General features: G+C 36.3%; 1 protein-coding gene across 1 annotated transcript in view; it reads left to right on the top strand.

Moving 5' to 3' along the window:
* The first annotated feature begins 455 nt into the window (after window positions 1-455).
* LOC134652721 (protein singed wings 2) overlaps window positions 456-16,081 on the top strand; it is a 66,166-nt gene continuing 50,540 nt past the window's right edge. The window contains exons 1-2 of the mRNA XM_063507882.1: window positions 456-531; window positions 14,750-14,939. Of these exons, the coding sequence (XP_063363952.1) occupies window positions 456-531; window positions 14,750-14,939 (266 nt within the window). The remainder of the gene's footprint in view (window positions 532-14,749; window positions 14,940-16,081) is intronic.

Below are 16,081 nucleotides of genomic sequence, written 5' to 3' on the forward strand. Positions count from 1 at the left end.
GAAGAATTAATTCCCAGCAAGCCGGAAATCGTTTAAAGATCTTTATTTGGTCCTAAACGCATCAAAAAATCCGAGTTTGCGCAATCACAGGAGATGTGGATAAAAAAATCCTGAACGACTTCTTTTCATTCCATTTTTTTTGTATCTTAATTAAGCGTTATGACTTTCGGGTTTTCTGCCAGATGAGACCATAGGTACCTATATATTTTATTTAAGGGTTGGGTTGGGGTAGTTAGGTGTTAATGGTACCTACATACATACAAAATTAATCCTTAGATTTAAGGATATTGCCGTGCTAGCTCATGTTAAACAACTATGTATTACCTATGTAACACTTGTGTACTTACCATGGTAAGTGCCCGACTTTACTTCACTGTAGGTAATGCCACCACATGCTGACTTTGAAATGGTTCTCTCTGTGCAGTTTCAAGTGGAATCGGGCCATGGAATTTGAAATGGGGTACACCTTCTTACCTAAGGCCAAGAACCTTAAAGATTTTCATAAAGCCATAGCATTTGTCTCCTCGCAAAGTAATTTTAATATAAGGCACCTAAGTCTTAAGTGAATTTGCAGAGCTCTTTCTCAATCCTTCTCAATATGAAAAGGGATGACGATTAAAGCTGACTTACATTGGAAACGAAAGAAACTGCCCCGACATTTACGGATTTAATTTTTCTTATCAATGGCTTTGCCAGCAGTAGATTGGTGATTTTAATAAGTTAAGAGACGGCGACCTACACCAGTGCCGGCACATACCGGCGCCAGACGGCGCCCCGCTGCGACCCTGTCCCTGGTGTATTTCAAGTGAAGTGTTGTCAGTGCGTCAAAAAACATGTACAGGTGCAAACAAAAAAACAGTAAATTTATGACGGTCTGCGTTACGAGACCTTGCGTAGACGAAGCGTTGTTGCAGCGGATCGTTTTTAGAAGTCAAAATGTTTGACCATATGTGTAGTTGTGTACATGTACAGTCAGCAAAACTATTTCTTTATAGCATGTTACATTTAGTAATAATTTAATAGTTTTAAGTGTTTAGCGAATAAAATTTTCTTTTTTATTTATTTAATGTGGTGCTGTATGTTGATGGTTTTTGCAATAAATGATTTTCTATTCTATTCTATTCTTAGCACCCTGGCATATAAAAATATATTCAGGGGTGCTAAGTAGTTTACAGTTTTTATGAATTAATTAATTAACTGGCAACTCTGAACAAATAGGATTATAGTGCGACATAAAATAATAGAAATGGAACTAAAAAAATTCTATACTAAATTGTTGCCATGTTTAACCATTTTATGTCAAAAATGTGACAGTTATACTTGGTCAACCAGATCTTGACAGTAGAAAAAGGCGGCAAATTTGAAAAATGTAGGCGCGAAGGGATATCGTCCCATAGAAAATTTGAATTTCGCGCCTTTTTTTACTGACAATATTTGGTTGACCAGCTATAAGTATGTAGGAACTGGCGTCCTCAATAATTTTCTACGATAATATAATAATAACAAATGCACACCCGGTATATTAATTGTATAATTTGTTTTAATAATTATATCAGGCCGTGGCAACGGTAAGCTCGTTAAAGAGGTAGGTAATTATTTTACGTTTACGCCTCGTATCTTTTTGAGTTTCTGTGTTTTATTCAATTTAATTCTGTATTCGAGTGTATTGCGAAAGGCAATTGTGCCCAGGCATATTACATCGGATACCTAATACATATTAAATATCATAAATTAAATAACGAGACAATCGTTTGTGCGTTCACGGCGTTCACGCATCACGCTATTCACGCTTGATATCTTCAATCGGCTTTATTAAAATATGTGTTATTTCAAAATACGTACGTTTGATGCAGAAAGAAGAGAACTAGGTTATATAATATAATATCAGTGATCATATTGGTGCTTTCCATAAGGTGGCGACTGACTTGTACCATTTCGGTGTAATGTAACACGATACAACCCGAGCATTACAGCAGTCAGTACAGCGAACCGAGTCGCTCGACGCGAGCGCCGCGTGCTCCACTCGGCTGTCGGTTTTTACGCGAATCCCTTTGAGTGTTACATTACAAGTCAGTACAGGTTCACGAGTCGCCGCAAGAGCACGGGACTGGATTTTTCAATAAAAAGCTTCGAAAATAGAATGGGATAGAGAGAAAGTTCTATCATTTATTGACAAATACAGAGATGAGAGATGACTTAATATAAAAGAAATAGACACACAAAGCAGAACAAAAACGTCAAGAAATGTGGATCCCAATGACGTTTCGCACCATTTGCATTGATGATAAAAACGCTTACGTAAATTTTGAGTCAAGATAAATGTTTCGCACAGAAAAGAGCTTAATGTCGTAAGCATTAAGTGTCAAATTTGCAAACATAAGTACCAACACTGTTAAAAAATTTAGTCCGATGGCACTAAACGTAACGTATTTACGTCAAACAACGTCAAACGAGAATAATGAACGAATGGAGTCACTTTGGTACACTTTAATATGTATTACTGTACAGGAAAACCATTTGAAGTAATAAATAAAACAAATTTAATTTAATCGGGAGCTCAAATAAAATTAATTCGTGGTTCAAATTCAAACAAATTAAATTTTTAATTCGTAAGTATACGTCTTTAAATACTAATTTCCTTGAAATAAATTCTACTTATTAAATAACTGTGTATTTAAGATCTACATTTACTCATAGCACGGGTGCACGGGGACATTTAGATACTGATTGGATTTTTTTTATGAAGTCTACCTATGCTTTATAAAAAAAATCCGGTGGTTGTCACTGTGTTCCGACAGGTTTAGCATTTACAGTTAGTCGATATAAGCCCTTATTGGTAGTGTATATGTCGGAAACAGGGAAATGGGCCGAACACACAAGTGCCGTTTTGCCTTGTTTAAAACTGCATCACCCCTATCTCTTGCTATAATTAAATAGCAGTCCACTTTGCACGTCGCATAGGTTTTCTTGGAAATCTTGAATTTAAACATAATATTATTTCTTATGAATTCCATATAAAAATATAAAAAAAATTGACCTCACATCGACTCATTAGATTTTTGTTCCTTGACATCCCTTCTTTGGTACTAACAAATTAATTTATTCAAAACCATAAAATTACCACCAGATTACATAAATTATGTAATGCTATCCAAAGAACTAACCGAAAGAAATACATTATTTTACATATTTTTACATATCAGTAATCAGTAATCAGTGTGTTTATTGCTTTCATAGGTTATACAGGTTGGTACATTTTATTGGTTCAGCTATGAAACCCTGTAGGGCACTGCAATATAACTTAAATCTAACTTAATTATAATGACTTAAAGCTATCTCTTATAATTTTAACGGCACATTTCGTAATTGTTGACAACTTCACATTTGAGCGTTTCAAACAAGACTAAACGAAAAAGTAATGCATGATCTGTTTTGACATCACTTTTGTGGGGCCATTTTTGGCGGCTGATTTGGTATCCAGTTCTTTATACTATATCAATGGTCGCCACCTATAGAAAACGAAGCGCCGGAAGTTCAGGCCCGGCCCCTGCCCGGTCTAGCATGAGTATAAAACTGGTGTCTGCAGACAAAATACAAATATATACAAATCATTTATTGTCAGAAACACATAAAAGACATAGTTTTAGTTGACATTTCTCCTTTCAAATGTTGCTTCCATTTTACTTGTGATAATAAACACTTGTATGTAATATAATGGTTTCTATTACTAATATGTTTATAAAAAGAATTCATTACGTATATCGAGACACGAAATAATCTGTCCTATCTTTATTACTTATATTGTCGATGTTAAATTTAGGGCAGTCATAACGTCTATAGAAATCTGGAACTTCTATATAAACGAAATGAATAGAGAAGACGTATATGTACTCCGTACATAGCATCTTGTAAGAAAGCAGTCTCCTATTATGTAAAAGGATATCCTACACGTAGTAGAGCTTAACGCGCGAAGGCTTTCCTTAGTGTTAGGCTTTCCTTATTTTATTTTGGGTTGTTTGTGTAACACACCGCAATTTATGAACCACGAAAATAACACTTGTGTTGGTAAACATGATATTCTCAGTGCCATTTATGAATTCTTATTTGAATAACAAAATTATCTCTGTTCATTCATCATTATTTATTTCATTGCTTTAGGGACATCGAATCATCTCTGTCGATTCCGATTACTGCCTAATTACAAATAGCTTGTAATCACTGGCTCACAGTATACTACAAGCTATAGGGATACCTACAGTACAGGCCCAATAATTCTTGCAATCCCAGAAGTTTCCTACAGTTTTCGGGCAAATTATTTTCTCAAAGCGATATCATATCAGACAGCATTCACGAATTTCACGATGATAGGTATATTGTTGCTACTCAGGCTCCTAAGGTAAAAATTTCGGTTCCTAAGTAGTCATAATATAATTATGTTGATGTAAGGTAAAGGCAGGCATTATGATACCTATGTAAATATCACATATTGAAATGAGATGTGTTTTGTGTAAAAAATATTAAACCGTAAGATTTATTGAGTTAAGCGTGTATAAATATTAATTCTAAAACATTCCAATATTGTATTTAAAGGAAGTCGTAGTTTTTTTAAGCTTTTCTGAGTGACTAATGCCTTGGCATGGTAATTTTGAAACAGTTTTTATTGTTGAAATAGATTGAACGGTCTGCCGACAGAAATTGCCTTGAAAACCTTAAGAAAACCGTCACGTACCTATTTCAAGGACAGAAACGCCAGTATCTGCGAGTCCTGCGCTTGTTCTAAGCTTATGAACAAACGGGACAAAACTTGGAAAGAACCAGTATAAAACGAGTGCGTTTTTCTACTAAATAATGATACAATTACAAGGTCAATACGTAAAGTTTGACTATTAAGACGTGTTAAGTAGGCTGTGTTTGTTAAATTATTTTCCTTAACTTAACAGAAAAGCGTCACTTAAACACAGAGTGATGGCACTTTGATCTACACTCAAATTGCGACACAGTCATTTACTTTGATGTAATAGGTATATCTAAATGTATAAGCCGAAGGTATCTAGTTACCTAATCATAACGACAAGAGATAATGAGATTTTGTGATCTGATTACATTTCGGATTGTATTCCATGGGGATTTAATTTAATATATCTACTCATAATGGCTCCAACACGACGTATTTATTTAAGAATTTTGAATAATAAATGGTTTAAGATAAAAATAGATTTAGACAAACGATACACTGGAGTCAAATGTTTCGAAACCTCCATCCATATATTTTACCTACTCGTAATTTTAGTTGGCAGTTGCTTTGTAAAATATATATTTTTTTTATTCTTGGCTGTAGGTAACTAGGTATATTTGTTTCATATGAGTAATTTTAATTTATTTCTGACACAAACGATCCAAAAATATTCCGTTTGCCTGCAGGCGTATTATGGATCACTTTGTCCACGTGATAAAGTAACTTTTTAACTCCAAGCGATAGAAATATAAGTGACGGTTAGCGTTTTATCTCGCTGTCAAATAGACAAAAACGTATTGGTTTCATTTATGGCATTCATCATAAAATGTTATTTTATTTTATTATCCGCTGTTCTTGCTCTTATTACAATCTTCTGAATGGTAAAATTACGTTAGTCATTGAATTTCGCACCTATCAAATTTTTAAAAAAGTTTGTTTACAATCACCTGCGGGGGAGTTTGGCTTTTATTGGGCTACAATATTGATTTTAATTTATTTCACCGAATACTTGATATGCCCGTTACTCCGCCGAATGGTCTTTATAATTTTCTCTTTTCTCATTTACAGGTACATTCGACAAAATATTTAGCTTAGAACCCCTGCATACAAATAAAATATGCAGTAGTGCTACGCTAATCGCATTGCCGACGTAGTTATAACTATATATATATAGTCGCAGTGGTATCATGGTCGCGTTTTTATCACCTGTCATGTCATGCGTCACTTTCGCTCTTATATTCTTGTAAGAACATGACAGGCATGGTAACAAACGATAAAGAGCTAGCCATCTTAGGCCTTTTGAATAGGTCTAGCTGTGCCTTTCATGTCATTACGTCAAACACTAGTAACATTGTATTTAAAGTCGAGCCATAAAAAACTTAGCTCTCGCAGGGTTTCTGACATAATATTCTGCAACTCTTTAAATATAAAATAATTAGAATAAAAGGTCATCGTTTGGAACTTACCTGTCGTTATAACTAACTTCGTCTCTGCTTGCACTGAAGAAATCAGAAGCTATCATCAGAAATCCAATTTGAATTAATTACAAAACTAATTGAGTTTTCTGATATCAAGTAATTTCCACTCAATGCTTTTGAGCGTCTAAAATAACCAAATACCTATCGGGAGCCATGTTAGCCCTGTCTTTGATAATTCCGAACAAGGGGATTGAATACTCTTTGATTAAAGGGATAATAAACCTGGAATCACAGAATACGTATAGGAATATATTATAATTTCCTTAATCGGGACTTTTCGCGTAGGTACCTATTATTATTATTGTTCTCTTTATTTGTCTTCAAGCTTAAGTTAGGTTATTTTATAATATGGATATAAAAATAAAATACAAAAACACTTACAAAAACAATACAAAATACTTATAAACATATTATAAAAAACCTAACCTAGGGTGCCGCCAGCAGCGGGGCAAGGCCCAAGCTGCCGGCGGTAAGGGCTGCAGAGAGAGAGGAACCGGTGGACTATCCGCGCCGTGTCCAAGATCACCGCCTTCTGCATCTGGCCCTTGATCCAACCACCTAGCGAGAGTCTCTCAAGATGTTGGTCGAGACTCTTCCCTATTAGACCGTTCGCTGAAACAACTATCGGGACAATGATCGTCGAATCAACATCCCACATGGCGGTTATCTCGTGAGCCAAGTCTAGTCTATTATTATTGTTATTATTGGGGTGGTATCGGGCCTTTGAGTGTCACGTCGACCAAGTATTGATCTATTGTGACGGCCCTTTAAAGTTCATTACTAATGCCCGTTGCATCCAGAAAATTACAGATGCTTTGGGCCGTAACGTTCTGTACCTCATAGGGTTGCAATACGTGCCGCCCTAAGTAGGTACTTCTTTTTGACATTAGTGGTCCACAGGAACAGAGAATGTGCATTGCAGTCTCCTCTGACTCCTGGCAGAACCTGCATGTCGCATCTTGTTTCTTGCTACTTAATTTGAAACATGTGCTGTTCAATGTTCAACTTACAGTGTCCAGTCAGTATTCTAGTCACCGTGCAAGTTTTGTGCCTTTTGAGCCCCAGAAGCTCCTTAGCGATTTTGCTGTTGAACCCTTTGATTAGAGCTTTCGAGTGTACTTGTCCTTTAGCGAACTTCCACGAATCGATTGCTTTCTATTTTTCTAAGTCGCTGAGCAGAGAATATGCATCCCGTTTTGTGATTCCACAGAACGGTTCTGGGCCGACCAGGGGTGTGTCTGCGCCACTGACCATCCAGCCTCTAGACATAGCATAGTCGCGCTACCCCCTCTGCCACACATACGGTAGCGTTACTCCATCTTCGAGTCACGCCTACACCGCTTACTTCAGTCGGCGGACCGGGCTCGGTCTAGAAACTTCGGTAGCTCGAAGAAGTTTTTGCTATCAAAAATGCATTATTGTTGTGTCAAATTGTGTGGCAAGAACATTAAAAACTCTGGTGTACAAAAAAATGGCATTTCATTTCACAGGTAAGTCGATTTTTAGAGATTTGGATAAAAAAATATTTTAATTTAAGCGTCTCATCAAATTTGACAGCGCTTGAAACTCGATGACGTCTTTTAAGAAAGTCTCTTTCTATCGCGCTGCATCCGTATACATCCTTTCTTGTCTTTTATTACGTGACATTCCTAAGCCCAAACTAGTGATGTCCATATCCATAGAATGTGATTGTTTACTATTGATAAGGTCATTCAATTCAAATCGCATAGGTATTTGCGAAAAATTCACTATAAAACAAATAAATAATATGAGAATTACACTTACGGTCAGGTACCAATTTTCCCTTGAACATAACCGATATTGTCAATTCAGCACTACATAGGTACTCGTATTACTTTTAGCGATTATAAAAACATTGCAAAAATTTATCACAAGACCAATTTTATACAAAAACACACGGTTGCAATTTAAAATGCATTATTTTGATTCCATTTTTGTTGAGAATAGTGGGCGCCGGTTTAACTTTTTAATTTTTGCTTTTTTTCTGTGTACGACTGCCAACATGGCAATGATACTTGAACTTTCGGCCAAATAATTTAAACCTCATTTAGTTAGATTGTGTTAAATAACATTTCATTTACATAATAACAAATCAATATTTGATTTAAACCATGTAATAACTCTTAATAGAATTATACAGGATGTTTTTAATGGGTGGGTATAGTAGGATACCGCGAATACAGGGTGGATTTTCTTTTTGGCTCAGTGAGGGCAGCTACCAGATCCCGTACTGCTACGAGAAAACGGTCTTAAGAGACCTTCCCTCGATTTTAAATTAATGAAGATTGGCATTTACAGATTTTGGAAAAAACATACAGGATACGAGAAAAAGGTCATTTTTGACAAACTTTTTTTTATGCCAATCGATCCCATTCCTATTGAGGATCAAAAGCTTGTATTTTTTTTTCATGCTAGAAAAGCCACAAATCGAGGAAAACTTTTCCCATAATATTTGAATGAAAATGAAAACTTTTATTTTTCACATGCTACTTTTGTATGCCAATCGATTCCATTCCTATCCAGTATCAATAGTTTCCTAGGGGTCGACTTACGGTAATGTACTAAAAAGCCACAAATTGAAGAAAACTTATCCATACATTTACTATGGAGAAAACGTGAAATTTAATTCACAGTTTTCTATCTGGCCAATCAGTCCGGTCCTGTTACATTTAAGAACCATAATACTGTATGAAGACATTGCTGTACGAATGATGGGCGAGGTAGAAAATTGTGAATAAAATTTCACATTTTCTCCATAGTAAATGTATGGAAAAAGTTTTTATTAATTTGTGGCTTTTTAGTACATTGCCGTAAGTCGACCCCTAGGAAACTATTGATACTGGATAGGAATGGAATCGATTGGCATACAAAAGTAGCATGTGAAAAATAAAAGTTTTCATTTTCATTCAAATATTATGGGAAAAGTTTTCCTCGATTTGTGGCTTTTCTAGCCGGAATTTTTTTTTGCTTCCATACAAGCTTTTGATCCTCAATAGGAATGGGATCTAATTTGAAATCGAGGGAAGGTCTCCTAAGACCGTTTTCTCGTAGCAGTACGGGATCTGGTAGCTGCCCTCACTGAGCCAAAAAGAAAATCCACCCTGTATATAAAGCCGCAACCCGACTGATTAATTGACATAATTGCTCTCCCAGAAGGGGGTTCCTGGGGTATTTGACTTTGATACGGTCGTATAGAGGGGGTGGTTTGGTGACTTCCAGAAAAATCCGACTTTTGGTCTACCGGATTATCCGACTTTTGGTCACTAAACGGTGACAGATACGTGGGAGATGCTCGACCAAATGTCATAGAGGGACGCTGACAGTTTCTGAAGCCGCCATTATTTTTTCAAAATGGCCGATTCAAAATGGCGATCATTTTTCAAAATGCTCCCAGCGCGCTAAAATTTTGGTCACGAAAACTCGGGGTCACCTAGCTGTATTCCTATGGATTTTTTTTAATAAAACCAATATGGCGGTAAAAATGGCCACTTATTTTTTATGAAAAGCTTCAAAGGTGAGAGATAGGTGGGGGATGCTCGACCAAATGCCATAGAGGGCCCGAGACAACACAAATTGCATTTAAAAAGTTTCAAAATGTACTAACTAACATAAAAACACCTTGTAATACCATGGTTGCAATAAAGAATTATGATTATGATTATGATTATGAAAATGGCCGTCTTTTTTTTTCAAGTTGGTCTGAGCGCGTTGAGATTTGGCATGCGGCGAGCTTGGGGGCCCAAGATTAGTATGTAAATTATTTTTTGAAAACACTCAAAATGACGGCGGACACGGGCAAAGGAAAATTTCCAAGTAGGTTAAGCGAACCCGAAGGGCGAATATCAGGCTGGGAGGCCGAAGGCTGACCCGCCGAAGGCCCGAAGCCTTCACCCCGACTCCCAAGCGTGCAACCCTCAGTAATTTAAAGCGAGGCCGAAGGGCGAGCTGCGTGAAGAAGTGCTTCCAAGCAGGGATGTTGCGAATATCCGCATCCGCATCTCGTCTCGTCTCGCGCTTCTCTAAATCCCATAAGACGCCTTTTTACCAATAGTTTATTTTTAAATTAATTATATAAAGCAGATACACCTGCTAACGAAACCACAACGTTATGGGTTAATGTTTTCGAACGAACGAATCAACATAGCATTCAAAACATGCTTGCATATTATTACTGTTATTACATTATTGACCGTGATTGACAATGTTATTATTCAACGTGTCACATCACTAGCGCCCGGCAGATATTACTGTCTGACGCCCACGTGTGTTTGAACGGACCAATCACGGCACGGGACTCGCTCACCTCGTCCCCCGCACCCCTGTATTTTTGGCAGCATCGGTTTCATGAAAGAATTGGCCTAAGTTGAGTCTAGAGGCTGGATGGTCAGTGGTCTGCGCCCTTTCTTGCAAGTTCGTCTGCTTCTTCGTTTCCGTTAATGTCGGAGTGCCCTGGTACCCATCTAAGTGTGACTTTGTTGGAGTTAGCCAGTGCATTTAGGTTTGTTTTACAGTTCTGGACTAGTTTTGTAGTAGTTTAAGCTTTAAAATTACCTCTGACGTTTTTAAGACGACGTTTACTTCTTGATCTAGAAGAAAGTCAGTCTTGATAGCCAGTCGGAGTTGATATCAACATCAAAGAGAATATAATCACTAGCTTTAGCCACGAGTTATGCGAACTACCTGTACATGATTTTGTTTATCCACTTGAACATTTTCACAAGTCACTCGGTTGGCACACAACACTCACAATGTTCGGTTAAATTCCCGTCTCTTAGTAAATAATAATTTGTAATAGCTGTGAAAGTTTAAAATAATATTAAAATTAAAAAAAAATGCTACAAATAAAAAATGCCCGGAGGCACCATTACAATTTCTTCTTTGAAATCCGCATAGAAAAATAAATATACGAGTAATTAGCTTGTTATTTTCAAGCCGGAGGTTGTGGTTTCGAACAATTCTAACGCTGGCTCTATAAGTTCGTTTTTTTAGCATTAGAAAAAAGGTAAACAATCTTGATGTGTCTTTTAATTGAAAAACATGTTTTAAAAATAAGTCACGGCAAATATGTAACAATTATGAATCTAATACGATCATTTCTATTCTTCTGCTTTCATAAGTATAAGTTACTGATTTTTAAAAAGCGTTTTCAATTAAAAGACATGTCAAGATCGCTTACCTTCTTTCTAATGCTAAAAAAAACGAACTATAATAAATGTTCCCGGGATTTATTCTTCGATTTAGTAGGGTTTCATGCAAGTTTATTGAATTATCCCAAAGAATGAAATGAATGAATTACCCAAGATAGTTGAATTATCCTTTCAATTATCTTGGGGTTGGGCGTTGGGACCCAAGTGGTATCTTAAATGATTTGGATTACTATAAGGCTTTATATGCTAAAGTTAATAACAATGGGTTTCCAGCAGACGTCACAACTATCTCTTGTGTCTGTTCTAATTCTAATCAACCGTATCACTAACGTCCTTCAATAAGCCGCCAGACCTATTAATTACTAGTCCGGTACGGAACCACGGGAAATTGATTTTGAATTAGCATGAATGCACTGTTGATTAAGCAACTAATGTAGTAGAACTGACAAATTATACTGGAGTGGTACTAATCTAATAGTACCTACATATTGTAATCCTGAACATTTTACATAAAGTAAACTGACAGCAACCCTTAAGTCGTCACAAACAATTTATAGTAGGTACATAGTATTAAGTTCAAACTTCATTGGCAAAGTTCGAAGGTGCTTCCAAAAGAGGTTAAAGATTTACTTCACGGTCCTTGTAGGTGTAGGACGTAAATTTATTATAACTCATGTAGCCGGTGCCCTAACTTATACCTCTCGCGCCGAATTATGGTCTCAAAATGACAGTTCATTTTTATATGGAGTAGGCACTTAATTAGCTGACATGTAAAATGTTTGTAGACATATTTTTGGAAGTTTAGCACATTTAAGTTACCAATTAGAAATGTTAAGTTATAAAAATACGGTAAAAATATTCCTTGAATTATTGTTTAAATTAAGTTCAAGCAAAAAAGGTACCTACACAATACATGTGTCACATAATGCGCAGAAACACATAAATACGTTGTAGAGCTGTTGAAGCTATAACAATAAATAATAATAATTATTAGACTTCTTATGAATAACTTTTCAGCCCACTTGAAAAAAAATATTACCTACATGGAACTTTTTAACTTTTTACTTCAATAAATCCCTTTCGCAAGAAACGTGACTTCTTTCTGCGTGATTCGAGTTTTACAAGTATAAGATACGGAAGAATTCAAAATTGTATGTGACCAAAATTTGATACCATTGATCTCCTAGTGAGTATTCTATTCTTTGCCAGTGACCGTGACGACTCAGAGGTGCCTTTTTTTTGGAAGGAGTATTATCTTAAGTGCACAAGTGGTCCACCTACATATTTCATTCTGACAGTGGGTATAATAATTTCACCAATTTTATGTGAGCTCGCTGATGTGTTACCCAGATCCCACGTTTTTTTCATTTCAATGGACACTTGAACGCCCATAGCCATAGTATTTTTTGTGGCCCTTTGCTGTTTAAATAGCTGTGCCTATCCTCTAGCCGACTATACGTCAAACCTTGCCAAGCAAAATTAAATTTTATTTTGTCAACACAAAGTTCAAATTAGAATGGAACAGGAGACCTTTTTATAGGTCTCTGGGCGGCTAGAGGCTATAGTATACGTACGTATACCTAACGTATCCCCACACAATCGAAATAGAAGTGTGAGCTTCAAAAAGTACACTACGCAAGATTAGATGCACTTGGTTGATCCGAGCATTCATATAATTTAGGAACTACACGATTCATGGTATGTACCTACTTATTTATTATTTAGCGGTACATAAACGTTGGTTTTATTATGAAAATTTTATTTCATAAGTAACTATTGCGGTAACCGACGACAATAGTTGTATAGAATTGTCCGTGACTCCGTGTCCTGGCAAAAACCAGCAGTTACCTACCTAAATTCTCTTTTTCATGCGGTATTATTACCTGTACCGTACCGGGTGGGTCCCCCAGTGCCTCCTCTAATGGTCCCAATTCCCAATGTTTTAAAATTCTCCGATACCATTAATTAATTATTTTGTTAAGATGTATAAATAATGGATCTGACATCATAATATTATAGCTCGAATTAAAGTTAGTTAAAATCTTTTCCGTTCTCTATACACCGAGGTTGAACCTACGGTTTGAACATTCGAAAATTTTAAATTGTAAAATTATTACATTATGGCCAAGTCATTATACGTATTACAAATTAAAGATATCTTATTGATACGGTTTTAACACCCCCTGGCACTGATTAAAATAACCGACTTGGTTTCACATTACATCTCAAAACTTTTTTGTAGTGAAAGCCTTGCGAGACTTGCACCTTTTTACATGTAATGTTTTTGATGGGATTCATTTAACAGTTTTCATGTGGTTTCATGTGGCGATGGTTTTCCTCCGGGTCCAAAATCGATGATCTACCTTATCATCAAATACCTTACCATATCCTACACCTATATTACCTTATCATATTAATCTGTAAATCTGACATTATATAATAAATATTTTTCGCGGAATTGGCTACTATAAAATATATAAATAGTTAAATACCTATTGATTTTTAAGGATGTTTTTATAGTTATTTCCCTTATCATAATGTTCCAGCTAAGTAGTTAAGTAGTACCTACTTGTGAAGCGTTTAAACATGTTTCAGTCTTATTTAGGATATTTCTAGTTAAAGTATTATAATTCAATTATCATTTTGCAGAAAAAATCTTACATATTTAGCCAAAGTAACGCGAGCCTCCCATTGTTAGCATCATTCACAGTCTCAAATCAGATTGCATGTAACCTAGTGCCCATTGTACCACAAGCAAACACATCTAGGAACCGGCTGATTAGAACAAGCGTAGAATTTCGCCGCATAATTTGTATACTTGACACTGTCTAATCACTGCATTAAACATTTTCATTACCTACACTACAGCCCTCACGACAGAGGCAGCGTCTCCCGAGATTTTACATTCTCATATCCGAGAAAAATAATACAAGGAGTTGAACAGTCAACAATAATTTCTAGGTTTTGTCACATAATAAGTAGGTATCTGTGTTGACTACAATTCTTAAATAAAGCTTTTCTTTTTTAAAGTATATTGAAGGGTGCAAAAGAGAACTCATTACGTATAATTAATATTTAATAAGTGCGAAAGTGGCAAACAAATAAAAACTACAATTAAAAGATAAAGATAAAAGATAGTTTATTCATGTAGGCATAATTACAATGCGCTTATTAAATTTTCCAAAACGTAAGGTTAGCGGACTGGAAAATATGGAAAGCAAGCAGCAAGTATAGCGATATCCCGCTTGCATACCGAAGCGGCGTGCGGATCCGCATCCAATGTAAAGACTGCTATTATACTAGTACAACTTCGTCAATCGGTCTTCCTCCGCTTTCTCCGCTTCACGAACGCGTTTGTTTTGTTGCAGTTTTATCGCAGATAGTATTCCTGCTCGGCCTAACCACAGCGAGCCCAGGGTTGTACCGCCACAATGATACGGACAGCACGAACCGGCCATGCTCTCTCATCGAGTTCACCACGTGGGCCGCGTGCGAGCAGACGCAGCATCAGCTGCTGTGCAAGGGCGGCATCTCTAACCGGTGGATGAAGGGCATACAGTAAGTGGCAGACAATAATCTTATCCTGCTTGGCTTGATAACGATAACCCCAAGACTGTACTGACAAAATAATATGGATTAGAGCACTTATGTTAAGCACACACAGTAGAAATCGCGCTTGGGTCGACATCGTTGGCTGTATAGGACATATAATTATTACATATCTTTATATAAATCCGTTTTTTTCAAAGTGTAGATCTTGACGAATGGAATTTGTATGTCGCGTAAATCGAGCTTGCAATATTTTTAATTTTTAAACATTCGACTAATCATAACTATGCACTTCGTCACCTAATTTGTACACAGCGAAGGTAACTTTGCCGGACATATTTGACTGAATTAGATTCGTTTGTTTTGCAAAGTCGATATAATATTCAGGGTTTAATAGTGGGGACAGTGCGTGGGTTGGTGTTGGTGAGTCCGATCAGGAGCCCGATTCACATTTAACAACTTGTTATATTTTTAAACTGGTTTTGATACGATCTGTTGATACGGTCTTGACTATCGTCTTGGTGATTGGCGCGTATCTCTCGCACGACTTTCACTTCATTTCGCACGCATCATCATGAGCGATCTTCAAGGTAGTATTAATTAAGTTCAAAACTTTAACAAGTAGTTAAATCTGAATTGGGCTTCAGAAGATTAGGTCCATTAACTACATAAATGAAGAGAAGGTATTCAACGTTTCACCAACTTACATGCCCATTAGACAAGACAAATACGAGAAACGGTGGAACCGATTTGTGCAGAATGGTCGATGATGAATATTATTTAGATTAAGGCGGACATTATTATTTTAACCTTAAGCTTTAACTTAGCTTTTATTTTGCCCACAGGCACTTAACACAGGCACAGGGCACAGGCACAGGCACAAGGACTTAAGTCCGCCACATGTTCTTTATATTTTTCAAATAATAGAAGTATTTTTTTTTTCTTTTATTATGTAGGTACATATGTACTAAAAATCCGAAATGTATCAATTGTGTTGACCTTATCTTCGTTAGTATTTCTAGTCATTTACGAGTCAGGGCACGTATTAAGTTGAGTTTTAAGATTTGTTTGATCAGGGAATCGACTTACAAATTAAAACAGGGAATCAACTTACAAATTAAAACAAGCTAAAATAATAACGGTCCATTTCA

Source organism: Cydia amplana, chromosome 12 (assembly GCF_948474715.1).
Source record: "Cydia amplana chromosome 12, ilCydAmpl1.1, whole genome shotgun sequence".
NCBI lineage: Eukaryota > Metazoa > Arthropoda > Insecta > Lepidoptera > Tortricidae > Cydia > Cydia amplana.